General features: G+C 41.7%; 1 protein-coding gene across 3 annotated transcripts in view; it reads right to left on the reverse strand.

Moving 5' to 3' along the window:
* Window positions 1–4,617: 4,617 nt before the first annotated feature.
* The window catches only part of Ero1b (endoplasmic reticulum oxidoreductase 1 beta), a 33,895-nt gene continuing 24,597 nt past the window's right edge, over window positions 4,618–13,915 (reverse strand). For all 3 annotated transcript variants that reach the window (XM_090318777.1, XM_090318776.1, XM_090318775.1), the window contains 6 exons: window positions 13,288–13,380; window positions 12,739–12,985; window positions 11,632–11,701; window positions 10,054–10,140; window positions 8,484–8,617; window positions 4,618–4,893 (listed from right to left, as the gene is read on the reverse strand). In XM_090318777.1, the coding sequence (XP_090174903.1) occupies window positions 4,833–4,893; window positions 8,484–8,617; window positions 10,054–10,140; window positions 11,632–11,701; window positions 12,739–12,985; window positions 13,288–13,380 (692 nt within the window). In that variant the 3' untranslated portion in view covers window positions 4,618–4,832. The remainder of the gene's footprint in view (window positions 4,894–8,483; window positions 8,618–10,053; window positions 10,141–11,631; window positions 11,702–12,738; window positions 12,986–13,287; window positions 13,381–13,915) is intronic.

Raw genomic sequence — 13,915 nt, forward strand, 5'->3', positions numbered from 1 at the left:
ATAAATTACACCTAGAAATCAGTTTTTAAAGTAGAAAAATGGGCAGATATGAACAAAAGCAAATACAAATGGCTCTTAAACATTAAAAGTTGACCAACCTTACTTATGTAATAATCATGTAAACTAAAAGCATGTTGACAATTTTTCATTTACCAAAATGGCCCAAATCCAACATTTTCTAATGTCAGTTATGGCGATACTGTCACAAATTTCAGATGGCTTATGAATTGGTCCCTGTGCAAGAGACCAGTCAGTGCCTTTTAATATTACAAATGTACATGGCTTTTGACCCCCAAATTCTGGGTGTGATGGTATATAATCTATAGGTACATATACACAAAAGTGCAACCTGGAAACAACCCAGATGTTAAGTGATGGCTTTTCAACAGGAAGGAACATCAAGAAGCCACTAAAGAAGGGATAAGGCTATCTGGTGACATGTGAAGGCCACCAAGAATAAGATGTCAAAAAGCATCTGGTGGGGCTGGGAGTTTGGCCTAGTGGTAGAGTGCTTGCCTAGCATGCACAAAGACCCGGGTTCGATTCCTCAGTACCACATATATAGAAAAAAGCCAGAAATGGTGCTGAGGCTCAAGTGGTAGAGCTTTAACCTTGAGAAAGTCCAAGGACAGTGCTCAGGCCCTGAGCTAAAGCCCAGGATTGGCAAAAAAAAAAAAAAAAAGCAGCATCTGGTGAATATAATGTAACCCTCCTATTAATAACAATAAAAATATATGGAAAAAAAGATGTCAAAAAGCAAACATTGGTATATGATGTCATTTTTAGTTAAAATGAGAGAAAAAGGCTTTGCAATTTGAACACCATTTTCTATGCTAAAAGTATGGACAGAAACAAACTGAGCAATTATATGTAGAGTGTGTGTGTGTGTGTGTGTGTGTGTGTGTGTGTGCGGGGTGGGAAAAAACATACAAAAGAGACTGTAGAAATTTTCATTTCTTTCATCTTTTTAACCATGTGGAATGTATTATCTGCTCAAAAATAAAAACAAGCACATTTAAAAGGCTCATGTCTTGATTCAAATAAAAAACATACCAGAACTAGGAGATGCCACAGACAGCATTAGGTGAAGTGGCTCTTAAGTCTACTTTTCCCACCTCAGATTGGGGCCCCAGCCCCTACCCACTGGTGCTCGTGAGCAGGGAAGTGAGGCATGTACAGTCCTCCTGGGGGGTCTGCCTGCCCCTGGGCAGAGAAGGAACCACCACAGAACTGCACCACAATCCTCATCTCAACCCAACACCAGAAACAGGAAAACACACCGGGAAAGACGGTACAGACATGTATTTTCATTCATAATCTCTAGAATCTGGTGGGTACAATGGTAAATGATTCGGAATTCTGTTCAGAATCAAAGCTGCACCTGTAGGTGTCACTTAGAATAGATGGCATGTGTTTTCATGTGGCATTTTATACAAGGAATTCCCACAATCTCATGCACTAATGTGCATCTCTGGAGTGAAGAACAGTGATTCTTAGCTGCTCCTATTTTGCAAACTGCTGGGAGGTTTCCTGTGAACTTCTGTCATGTGTCCAGCTGAAGGCAATGCCGATAGAAGAGCTGTCTTAGCAGGGTGTGGTGGCTCATGCCTGTAACCCTAGCTACTTAAGAGGCTGAGATCTGAGGATCTCGGTTCAAAGCCAGCCCGAGCACAAAAGAATCCCAGACTCTTATCTCCAGTTAACCTCTAGAGAATGGGAAGTGGGGTTTGGCTCAAGGGTAGGGTGGTAGCCTTGAGCTTAAAAGCTCAGGGACAGCGTCCGAATTCACAACCCTCCCTCACCATCCTGCTCCCTAGTGAGTGAACTGCAGAATAATCTCAAGGACACTCATCATGAGCATTTGATGGTGTTAGGAATACTGATACACAAAAGTTTAGGCCACCACCCCCCCCCAACCAATTTTTGTTTTTTGTTTTGTCAGTCCTGGGGCCTGAACTCTGGGCCTGGCACTGTCCTGAGCTCTTCAGCTCAAGGCTAGAGCTCTACCACTTAGAGCCACAGCGCCACTGCCACTTCCCGCTTTCTGGTGGTTAATTGAAGATAAGAATGTCAAGGACTTTTGTGTGCAGGCTGGCTCCTTGAGCCTCAGTCCTCAGATCTCGGCCTCCTGAGTAGCTAGAATTACAGGCGTGAGAAACTCAACTGTGCTCAGCTCCCTCTCAACCAGTTTTATAGGGAAAAAAAAGTTAATCAGATGAATTTCAGCTTGAGAATACTTTTATTTTCTTAGAGAAAAAAAATCCATATCTTCAAAAGTACTTTAAGTAGATTTTTCAACCTTTTTTTTCCCCCTTCAAATTACAGTAAGAAAGCAATATATGGAACTGACCAATTTGCTGTCTTCTAGCAAATAGTGTTTCAATAATAATCTTGAACTGTAGGCATGATCAATTGAAACTACTAAAAGATTTAACTTTACAGCACAAATAAAGTGCAAACTGTTAACATTAAAAAACTGGATGAATACTCCCCTAATAACCTGATGGACCAGCAGCACTGGTGGACACTTGCTCTCTCAACTACTTACCATAGGGTCATTTTCAGCCTAAGAAGACACAGAAATGCAGGAAGCTGCAGGCAGCCAGAGCCTTTTCTTTTCCTTCCTTACCTTCCTTCCTTCCTTCCTTCCTTCCTTCCCTTCCCTTCCCAGTCCTAGGCCTTGAACTCAGGGCCTGAGCACTGTCCTTGGGCTTTCTCAAGACTAGAGCTCTACCACTTGAGTCACAGCACCACTTCCAGCTTTTTTCTATGTATGTGGTACCGAGGAATCGAACCCAGATCTTCATGAATGCTAGGCAAACACTCTACTACTACGCCACACTCCCAGCCCACCCAGAGCCTTTTCTACTCAAGCCACAAAAACATCCTTGCCAACAACCAACAAGTGCCAAGTTTAGAAAGGTTAGGGATGAGGAGAGGAAATGAAGAGTTCCACTGAGACCTTCTTCGCCCAGTCACATCCTTGCACAAAGTGGGGAACCAACCAAACCCAGCCTCCACTATGCCAAAAAGCCAGCAGAGATGCACTGTAGGCTCTGGCACAATGAAGATGTGGTTTAAGAGCATTTATTTACTTGGGAAAAGATGGAAGTCTAAGAAGAAACTAGACTGGGCAGCTAATGGGATTAACCTTCAAGTTAAGTTAGATTCACTGACATCCTTTCTAAACATCAAGATTTTAAATACTGTTTATACCTCAGGTTTGTTTATTTATTTATTTATTGCCAGTTCTGGGCTTGAGCTCAGGGCCTGAGCACTGTCCTTGGACTTTTTCAAGGGTAGAGCTCTACCACTTGAGTTACAGCACCACTTTCAGCTTTTTTCTATGTATGTGGTACCAAGGAATGGAACCCGGGTCTTCACGCATGCTAGGCAAGCACTCTACCACTAGGCCACACTCCCAGCCCTAAACCTTAGGCTTAGGAAATGACAATGTAGGACCTGGACTCCAGGCCTCCGCCAGTCAGAGGCACAGGAAGTGCCACTGGACGGGATACATGAGATACCAGAGGAGACTGGAAGCTTACACGGGGCTCCACCCCAGGAAAAGAAATCGCATGGAGAGGTAGAAGACTGCATAGACTACATCCTTTCAAGGAAATCCTTTAAAAATACTTACTTTAAAACAGAAAATTTTGTGGAATTTTTTTTTTTGCCAGTCCAGGGGCTTGAATTCAGGTCCTGGGCACTGTCCCTGAGCTACTTTTGCTCAAGGCTAGTTCTCTACCACTTGAGCCACAGCGATACTTCCCATTTTTTCTGTGTATGTGGTGCTGAAAAATCGAACCGAGGGCTTCATGCATGCCAGGCAAACACTCTTATCACTAGGCCACATCCCCAGCCCTGCATATGCTTTTAATTTGTAATAAAATTACAAAGCAATTCTTTTTTTTTTTCCCCCCCCAGTCCTGGGCTTGAGTTCAGGGTCTGAGCACTGTTCTTGGGCTTTCTCAAGGCTAGAGCTCTACCACTTGAACCGCAGCACCACTTCCGGCTTTTTCTATATATGTGGTACCAAGGAATTGAACCTGGGTTTTCATGAATGCTAGGCAAGCACATTACCACTAGGCCAAACTCCCTGCTCTAGCAATTCTTAAATGATGCAGTTTTTTCTCTTAAAGGACCTGACAATGTCCACAGTAGGAGAGGAAGGTGTGTGGCGGGGGGGGGGGGAGTGGGGAGGGCACAGTGATGACAGAGGTGAGTTTTAGGTAGAGAACTGCTGAGCACACTATAATGTGCATGACACACACGAGTGGCCTGAGTGGGCACTAGCATGGGAGACACTTATCAACCTACCTAACGAAGGTCTTTGGGCCAAACTCAAACAGCAACAGCAACTAAAAATCACAAAGGAAAACCACTGAGGTGAAGCTGCAGTCCTGGGAAGTCTCAGGGAGCTGGCCGCTGCTCACCACAGGACGGGAGGGGGGCGCAGGGAAGCAGTGATCATGTTCGCCAGGCAACCTTTCCCTCCACACACCAACAGTGGTGTCAGGAGAGACAACCACAGATAACGGAATACACACCAAGATCACACCCAACTCAACATGGCAAGTACACAACAGAGAGAAACATATGGAAATAAACACAGAATTAGTATAACTTATAAGTTTTAAAACCATATACTTCATTTATAAATATCTCTAATTGGTAATCCATTATGGTTCATAAATATTCAAGTGAGCACTGGAATTTTCTCTCGGGAGTTCAGAGGTCCTGATGTCTTGAATCAGTCTTTCAGCATGTCCAAGAAGACCAAAAGGCTTTGCAGTCCTTCCTGTCTCCAGTTAGACATACAAAAGCCTGTATTACCTACTGTGTTGCAGTAAGACTTTAAAATTCTGTAACTCTCTTATACTTGTAGAAAGCCTAGAGGAGGAAAAAAATATATATTTGTAAATATCTAATACGTGAACATACTTTAACTTACTGATATTATATGGGCTATATTTTGCAACTAAAATCTAAAATTAAAAACTTTAAGCAATACCAGACACTGAATATTCCATTTTTAAACGAGTATGCTGTAATTTCTTAATAAAGACCAACGAAACAGGATAGGTGTCAGTGACTCATACCTGTAAATTCTACTCAGGAGGCCGAGATCTGAGGATCACTGTTCCAAGTCAGCCAGACTGGGCACTAAAGACTAACCACTAGAAAATGGGAAATGGAGCTGTGTGGTTCAATGAGCAGGGTGGTAGCCTTGAGCTGAAGAGCTCAGGGACAGTGCCCAGGCTCACAAAAAAACCCCAAAGTCTGGATCTCTGGCCTTGGTTTAGAAGGGGCAAAAGAAGCCACTATTTTTGTTTTTAAGGGCTACTGTTAGAACTCAGGGCCATGCACTTGCTAGGCAGGCAACTTAACATTTCAGCCACTCTACCAGCCTCTTGTTTTTTATTTTTTTTTTTAATTTTTTGCCAGTTGTGGGGCTTGAACTCAGGGCCTAAGCACTGTCCTTGGACTTTTCTCAGGGCTAGAGCTCTACCACTTGAGCCACAACACCACTATGTATGTGGTACCGAGGAATCAAACCTGGGTTTTCATGCATGCAAGGCAAGCACTCTACCACTAGGCCAAACTCCCAGGCTAGTTTCTTATTTAAAAAGACCATTGGTCAGACCAGTGGTCTGAGGCCAACACATGCATGATCTCAAGAAACCTTTAAAAATGCGACAGGTCAAGCCGGGCTTTGGTGGCTCATAATTGTATTCCTAGTATTCAGGAGGCTGAGATCTGAGGATTCCGGTTCAAAGCCAGCCTGGGCTGGAAAAGTCCACGAGATTCTTATTTCCAATAAAGTACTCAGAAAAAGCCAGAAGTTGTGTTGTGGTTTAAGTGGTAGAGTGCTAGCCATGAGCACAAAGAGGCTCAGGGAAAACACCCAGGCCCTAAGTTCAAGCTCTAAAAGATAAATGGGACAAGCCAGAGACAGAGACCAATGGCTCACATCTGAATCCTAGCTACTTAGGAGGCTGAGGATGGCTAGCCTGGGCAGAAAAGTTGGCAAGGCTCTATTTTTAAAATAATATGCAAAGAGCAGGGCTGGAGGTGGCATAGCTCAAGGGGTAGAATGGTAGCTGAGCAAGCTCAAGGCCCTGAGTTCACATCCAAGAATACACAAAAAAGAGGCAGGGGACAAATTAGATATAATTAAGCTTGTTTTACATTATAGGTAAACTATAATTGCTTTCTTTGAGTCTTTCTCTTCAGTTTGGATAGTTTTTCTAGTACTGGATTTGAACTCACAGCCTTGTATTTGCTAAGCAGGTATTCAGTTTACATTTTAGGAAATGAAGGCTGACATAAATCAAATATTTTTCCAGGACTACCCAGCTGGTTAGTGGCGTCTAAGCAGCAAAATGGTCTCCCTGCTAGCAGTGCAGGGCTTTGTCTGTGCTGCACCACTGGTGATGGGTGGCCCAGGGCCCGCTGTGGATGCAGCTCTCTCTAGGGTTCTAGATACTGCTCTAAAGAGGGGACTGAAGCTATAGAGTGGCACTTCATAGACACAGGGAAATTGTGATGGAATGTTTAATTCCATTTTTTTCTTTCTCAACTTAGTTTTATTTAAGCTTAAACATATTTAAATAATTTCACAACTTTTTCCCATTTCAATTCCATTTCAAATAATTTACATTTCATCCAATTTCTCCTGTGTTATCTTCCTATAGGCTTCAAGTGTATGGACTGAATATTTCATAAAATACAAATTAACAATGGGCATTGTACTTATTTGGTGTTTCTTATTTGGTGTTTCAGATTTTGACCTACACAGTCATCTTTTAAATATAGGAAAGAAACAAGTGTAATCTTAGCTAGTAAGATGGAATGTATAGTTAACTTACTCCTAAGTAGGTTAATTCTTTTCACTTAAGATGTATAATAAAACATAATATACTTGGCCCCTTATTTTTACAGGAACTCTTCCTTGATTTAGCTCTTTTCCCTTACTTTTCCTATGCAGTACTTTTCTTTTAGTTTTGTATTCTTCAGTTAGTTGGTACTGTAAGTACCTCACAGGATAATTCAAATTATTAAAAAAAAATCATTAGTGGGATACACGAACCATGCTTGTAAAGAGAGAAATGGAGAGAAAAGGACTTCTTAGGGGCCCACAGAGCTCAGGCTCATCTCCTTTCTACATGTTCCTACTCCTTCCTTGTTACTCCTTCCAATAGTTATGGTTTGCTAAAGTGAAAACACTCCCATATTTCCCCACAAAATAGAAGCACACACTGAGAATTACTACCCCTGTGACCTGGGAGGAGCAGACCTGTCAGCCTGGAGGTTACTCTAAGCCAAGTGAATACTGTGGAACCTAATTTTTCTAACTTTTTTTTTCTTCTAGTCCTAGGGCTTGAACTCAGGGCCTAGGCACTGTCACTGAGACTGTGCTCAAGGTTAGCACTCTACCACTTTAAGCCATAACACCACTTCTGGGTTTTGAGTGGTTAATCGGAGATAAGATTGGCATTTACCCAATCGTCCAGAAACAAGGACATACTAAATCCACTAGCACAACAATGTTCATTGCAGCACTATTCACCATAGCAAAGATATGGAACCAACCTAGATGCCCCTCAGTTGATGAGTGGATCAACGAGTTGTGGTATTTGTACACAATGGAATTCTATGCTGCTGTCAGAAAGAATGACATCGCCCCATTTGTTAGGAAATGGAAAGACTTAGAAAAAATCATATTAAGTGTAGCAAGCCAGACTCAAAGGAACTTAGGCTCAATGGTTTCCCTCATACGTCATAATCAGTAGAAACGTTGGGCTCTCCTAGCAGAGATTTACAATAGAACAAAATCTATAGACATAAGGCCAAATAGTATGACACTAAATGTAAGGACCTCCAGGATAACGAAACAAAAGCCATAAAACGAGTGACTGTTGTCTTTAATGTACTATGTTATCTCTCATCTCTTTTGCCATCCCTTGGTTATCTCATATTGTTACAATATTTAACCTTGTTATCTGATATATTTTATATGTGCTTAATTGGTTATTTGAAATTGGATAGGGAAGGGGGAAAATCAAGATAAGCAGGGGAAGGGTGGGAGGGAAATGGGGGCCATGTCATGAGAAAGGGTATCAATGTTTGTGAAGTTTTGCACCTTCTATCTGGTGAATATAATGCAACCCTTCTATTAATCACAATAAAAAAAAAGAGTCTCACAGGGACTTTTCTGCCAGGATCTCAGCCTCCTAAAATAGCTAGGATCACAGCTATGAGCCACTAGTGCCCAGATTTTTAAAACCTTGACAAGGTCGTTCTTTGTAACCCAGGCTGGCCTTGAACTGGAGGTCTCCTGGTCTCGGCTTTACAGGTGTGTTCCATGACATTGTATAGCTTTATCAACAACCTGAAACAAACTGCTTTAGCAGGGAAGATGGCCTCTGCATCCATTGAAACCTCAGGAGTCTATCCTTTGCTGTGGAAATGGTTCTTACCTTCCAAAAGCATTTAAGAGAGCAACTATTTCCTGCCGAGTAAGTTGGAAGCCTTTCGATGGACTATTCTCTGGAAGCTTTTGAATTTCTTTTTCGGAGAATAGTATCTTCAAGGCAGTTCCTAAACCCTGAGTCTAAAGAAAAACAAGAACAATAATGCACTTGATAAAATAGTACTGTAAAGACTTAAAGGAATACTTAGCCATATGATGATAGACAGGAAATTCACCTGAGCAAATGTTCCTTGCCCTCCCCCAGTGATAACTGCCATGCAGTAGTGCATTCTTCCTTGCTGGCAAAGCTCTTAAGGAAACCTCAATGCTCTAACACACCTGTTGAGCACGTACTGTTCCAAATTACTAATATGCCTGGTTTTAAACACATTGAAAATATCACACCAACACCGTAACATTTGTAATCTGGAAGCTTTGCTTTGACAGTGCTCAGATCAACCCCCAGACCACATGCACACTAAGTAAGTGTTGTACTACTAAGCTGCAGCCATACCCACCCAAGACACTGCTTACAGACCCTGGCAATTCCAGATAGAGATTGCTTTCTCAATTAGTAGCATCAACGGAAAAGAACATTTTGATTTGGTATATTTGAAGGGGGACAGTTACTGGTCCTAGGGCCTGAAACTCAGGGCCTGGACACTGTCCTTGAACTCTTTTGCTCAAGGCTGGAGCTCTACTACTTGAGCCACATCTCCACTATGGCTTATTTCTGGTTAATTGGGGCTTAAGAGTCTCATGGCCTTGACTGCTTAGGCTGCCTTCAAATTGCAATCCACTGTTCTTCGTCTCCTGAGTAACGAGATTACAGGTGGGAATCACTGGTGTCTAGCTAGTGTAAGCTCTATTGAAGTAATTCTGTCTGCTGTGTGTGGTGGCACATGTGATCCCTGAACTGTGGAGGGGAAGCAGGAAGACCTCGAGTTCCAGGCCAGTTTGGACTATATATTGAAACTGTCTCAAAGGTAAATAAAAAGTGATAATTTTGTGCCTCGACTTTTCCATAATTTATTATAATCCTGTAAGAAAGTGAAACCTGAAATATCCAATAATCCTTACACAAACACTCAGGATAACTGCAGGGCTGCTATGTCTGGTGACTAAGTGGCCTTTGACACTTACAGACAAGCTCAGCAGCCAACATTTCATACTGATTTGTATAATATTTTATCTTTTGCCATTTTTTTCTTACTATAGAAGGGGATTTCACTCTTCCATTTCTACATTTCCGGTACAACCCAACCAATCTTATACCCTAATAACTTTTATAGACTTATATAACATTTTCTACTCATCACTATTGATTTCAGAAATGAAGCTTATACAATCTGAGGTTGTACTAATATAGATACAATAAGACTAAATTTAGCAAAAATCCAAACAAATCCCTCACCCATGCATCTGTAACATAGCTTAACAATGCTAACCTCTTCATCAATAAAACAGAAAAAACTATAGATCTTCCCATTTCTAAACTCTCAATAAACAATGAGGACTTTTGCAAAAACTTTGAACGCAGCAGAAAGACATGGTTAGCAGCTGGAAAGCGCACATACCTGTAGTTTCCCCCAAAGCCTGCACTTGTCACACCCCACACAGTCCATAATGCGAGAGATATTCTTGAAATGTAACCGGAATTCCTCCTGGCAGGCAAAAATACCTTAAATTTAGTGAAGACTTTGCAAATTAAGCTGCATTTTGCTCAACTATAAGAATACAAGTTTTGAAATTCATAAATGAATGAGTAAGCTGTGCTTTTCAACAACTGAGAAAGATACCTAAATTTGTGGACCACAAAATGGTGTACCTAAGACAAGTTAACACTAGAGACAAACAAGGTAAAGCTGCCTGTAATCCCAGCAGGAGGGAGGCTGAGGCAGGAGAGTCACAAGTTTGAGGATAGCATGAACTACCTAATGTGACTGTAAAAATAAAAAATTAAAACAAGTGGTATTAATGGAAACTTGTAAAATCTATACTGCATATTAATGAACTTTTGATTGAAGGTCTACTTTATGCAATGCACCAAAAAGCAAAAAAAAAAAAAAAATGCACCATGGGGAAGCTACTTTCTTGTCTACTCAGTATAAGCCACATCCAGTCTTTTTTTTTAAGATTTTTTTTTTCCTGTCAGTCATAGGGATTGAACTCAGGACCTGCAGACTGACCTTGAGCATCTTTTTTTTTTTTTAATTATTGTAATTAGTAAAAGGGTTACATGATATTTGCCAGATAGAAGGTGCATTAATTCACATACATTGATACCCTTTCACATGTTTTGGTACCCGTTTCCCTCCCCCCCCCCTTGAGCATCTTTTAACTCAAGGCTAGTGCTCTAGCACATTAAGTCACAGCACTACTTCTGGTTTTCTGGTAGCTAATTGGAGAGAGGAGTCTTACTGGCTTTCCTGGCCAGGCTGGCTTTGAACTGTGATTCTCAGCTTCCTGGGTAGCTATAGGCATAGGCCACCATAGCCCTTTTTTTTGGGGGGGGGTTTGCTTTTGAAAAGGGGTCTCACTAGCTAGTCTCTAGCCAGGCTCCCACCTCTGCCTTCAAGTAATTGGGGTTAGAAGCACAATCCACCACACTCTGGAGCACTGTGGACTACTTTCAAGGAACTTAACTGCTGCTCCCATCTTGTATCTACAACCAGCAATGGAAATCTGTCTCCTGTGCCATGTACCTCTGCTGGTTTGCTCTTCATGAGCCCTAGAACACTAATGAACTCCTTCAGCACTCCTAAGTGCCACATCTGCTTGTCACAGATGCTCAGTCAACACTGCTGATTACTATCTTCATATAATCCAACTGCATTCATTTAAAAAGAATAGGAGGCAGGGGCACGGTGGCTCACACCTGTAAACCTAGCTACCCAGAAGGCTGAGATCTGAGGATCCCAGTTCAAAGCCAGCCCAGGCACTGAAGACCCAGAGACTCTTATCCCCAATTAACTACCAGAAAACCCAAGATGGCACTGTGGCTCAAGGGGTAGGGGAGTAACCTTGAGCTGAAGAGCTCAGGTACAACACCCAGACCCAGAGTTCAAGCCCCAAGACCAACATAACAAACAAACAACAACAAAAAAAAACATGATCATTAGTGGCCACACCTAGCTCCATCACAAACTGCTTACCTTTAATGATTTGGCCCCCTTTTTGTCACCTGCAAACATGGACTTCTCGTCAAAGTGCATAGGAAAGGACCTAGGAAATGACACAGTAAGAGTTACAGTGGAAAAGCCAAGCACTGTCATTACAGTCTTGATAGAACTTTCTATCCCACAAATATTTAAAATTCATTATTTATTGATAATGTAAGAAGGTGGCAAATAGTTCACATATAAATGATTAGATCAAGCTAAGTATGGCTTCATATTTCCAAAGATGGCAATATATTTTAAAGATAATCTAAAAATCTAAAATAATCTGTCAAAAATATACAACAACCTTAACATTCTTTTAATACTTAATACATAACTTTTTTCCCCCAGTCCTGGGGCTTGGACACTTTTTGCTCAAAGCTAATAGTCTGCCACTTGAGCTACAGCACCACTTCTGGCTTTTTCTGTGTATGTTTATGCTGAAAAACTGACTCCAGGGCTTCACGCATACTAGGGGAGCCCTGTACCATTAGGCCACACTCCCAGCCCGAATGAATACTTCTTGACCCAACTTTTCCTCCATGTTCCCATGAGCAAACAGTAAAACTAAGTTTTAGAGTAGGCCTTTCTAGAAGCTGTGTTCTGGTTGATAAGGCTAATGCTCCCTCACCCATGTACCCTAATGCTAACACTTAGGACACCGTCAATTCAACAAATAGGGTGTGATTGCAATCTGCTTAATCAGACATATATATTGTCAGTTGTAGGGCTTGAACTCAGGTCCCGGTCACGGCCCCTGGCCTCTTTTGCTCAAAGCTAGTACTCTACCACTTTGAGCCATAGTTCTACTTCTGGTTTTTGGGTGGTTAATTGAAAATAAAAGTCTCACAGAGACTTTTCTGTCCCAGCTGGCCTCAAAACATGATCCTCACATCTCAGCCTCCTAAGTAGCAAGGATTACAGATGTGAACACTGGCACCCGACCTTCAGGACTATTTTTAATTGCTCTATTGACACTGAGCCTTCTCAGGTCTGCTCCTGCCTCTCCTGGCTTTTAGAAGTTCCAGTCATGCTGCGTATCTAGTACCATTTCATCTAAGCAGAGTGGAGGATCGCAGATCACTGATGGCCTGCTCTTACTTGGTATCTTGAAAGACGCTCAGCAGAAGGGTCTTGGTGTCTGCATCTTCTTCTGTGTTTCCAGTGTAAAGATCAACAATTGCACGCTCAAAATAGGGAGCCACCTTTGACAAAGCTCGAAGCTCAATCAGGTACAAAAAGTAAAGGTTCTTCAGTCTTCTGGGGCCTTCCCCCTTGGTTTCCACAGGGTCAAAGCGGCGTTTAAATTCTTTTATATTGGGTCCCCAACTAGGTTTACCCCAGGTTTCTAATGGAAAGAAATAAATCTTTTAGTCAAGACGATTTTTTTGCTCTTCAGAATATGTATTTCCTCCCAACAATTCTGATGCCATAATAAAAGGCCAATCTCCACTTAAAGATCTGGTTATCCAAACGGAGCAATGGAAACACTAGACACCATGTTGAAAATGAACTATACAACTTGTATGTGAAGCTGGGAGGGAAAAACTGGGAGAGCATTTGGGAAGAGGTGACGTTGTCCAAAAACAAATATTTTCTTTACTTGACTTATGACTTTTTAAAATAACAACAACAAAAATATCTGGTTACCTTCCAAAAGGTAATTTGCACACAAATGTAAATTGATACTGGCATGGAGTCCTGATATAAGCTTATAGAAGACTCTCTTCTCCAGACACAAACCTATTCAGAAAGAAATATTGAAAGAGAAAAATTATGCCCAAAGATATCAAATTTTCAATCAAGGAGATTCAACACACAGGTTTATAAGCAAACACAGAAATAATTTGTGAACATTTAGCTGAAGATTCACTAGAAGAGAAAGATTCTAACTACTAGATCTAATGACCTAAATGCCTAAACACTACGGATGTGGTGGCAAGCTCCTCTGCTACCCATAAGCACCAGCACAGCTTTCCATGTGCAGAGGAGGGAAGCAAACAGAGCTACAGTCACTGCTCTGTCATGTCATGAGAGTATGCTCCCTGTCTCTTCCTTCTGCACATTTTCTTTTTCTTTTGCCAGTCCTGGGGCTTGAAATAAGGGTCTGAGCACTGTCCTTGGGCTTGCTACCATGTGAGCCACAGTATCACTTCTGGCTTTCTCTGTTATGTGGTACCAAGGAATCAAACCTGGGTCTTCATACATGCTAGGCAAGCACTCTGCCACTAGGCCAAATTCCAGATCCACATTTTCTTTTAGATACACTAGCAGTAGA

This window comes from Megascapheus bottae, chromosome 26 (assembly GCF_031878675.1).
Source record: "Megascapheus bottae isolate mThoBot1 chromosome 26, mThoBot2.hap1, whole genome shotgun sequence".
NCBI classification, from domain to species: Eukaryota; Metazoa; Chordata; class Mammalia; order Rodentia; family Geomyidae; genus Megascapheus; species Megascapheus bottae.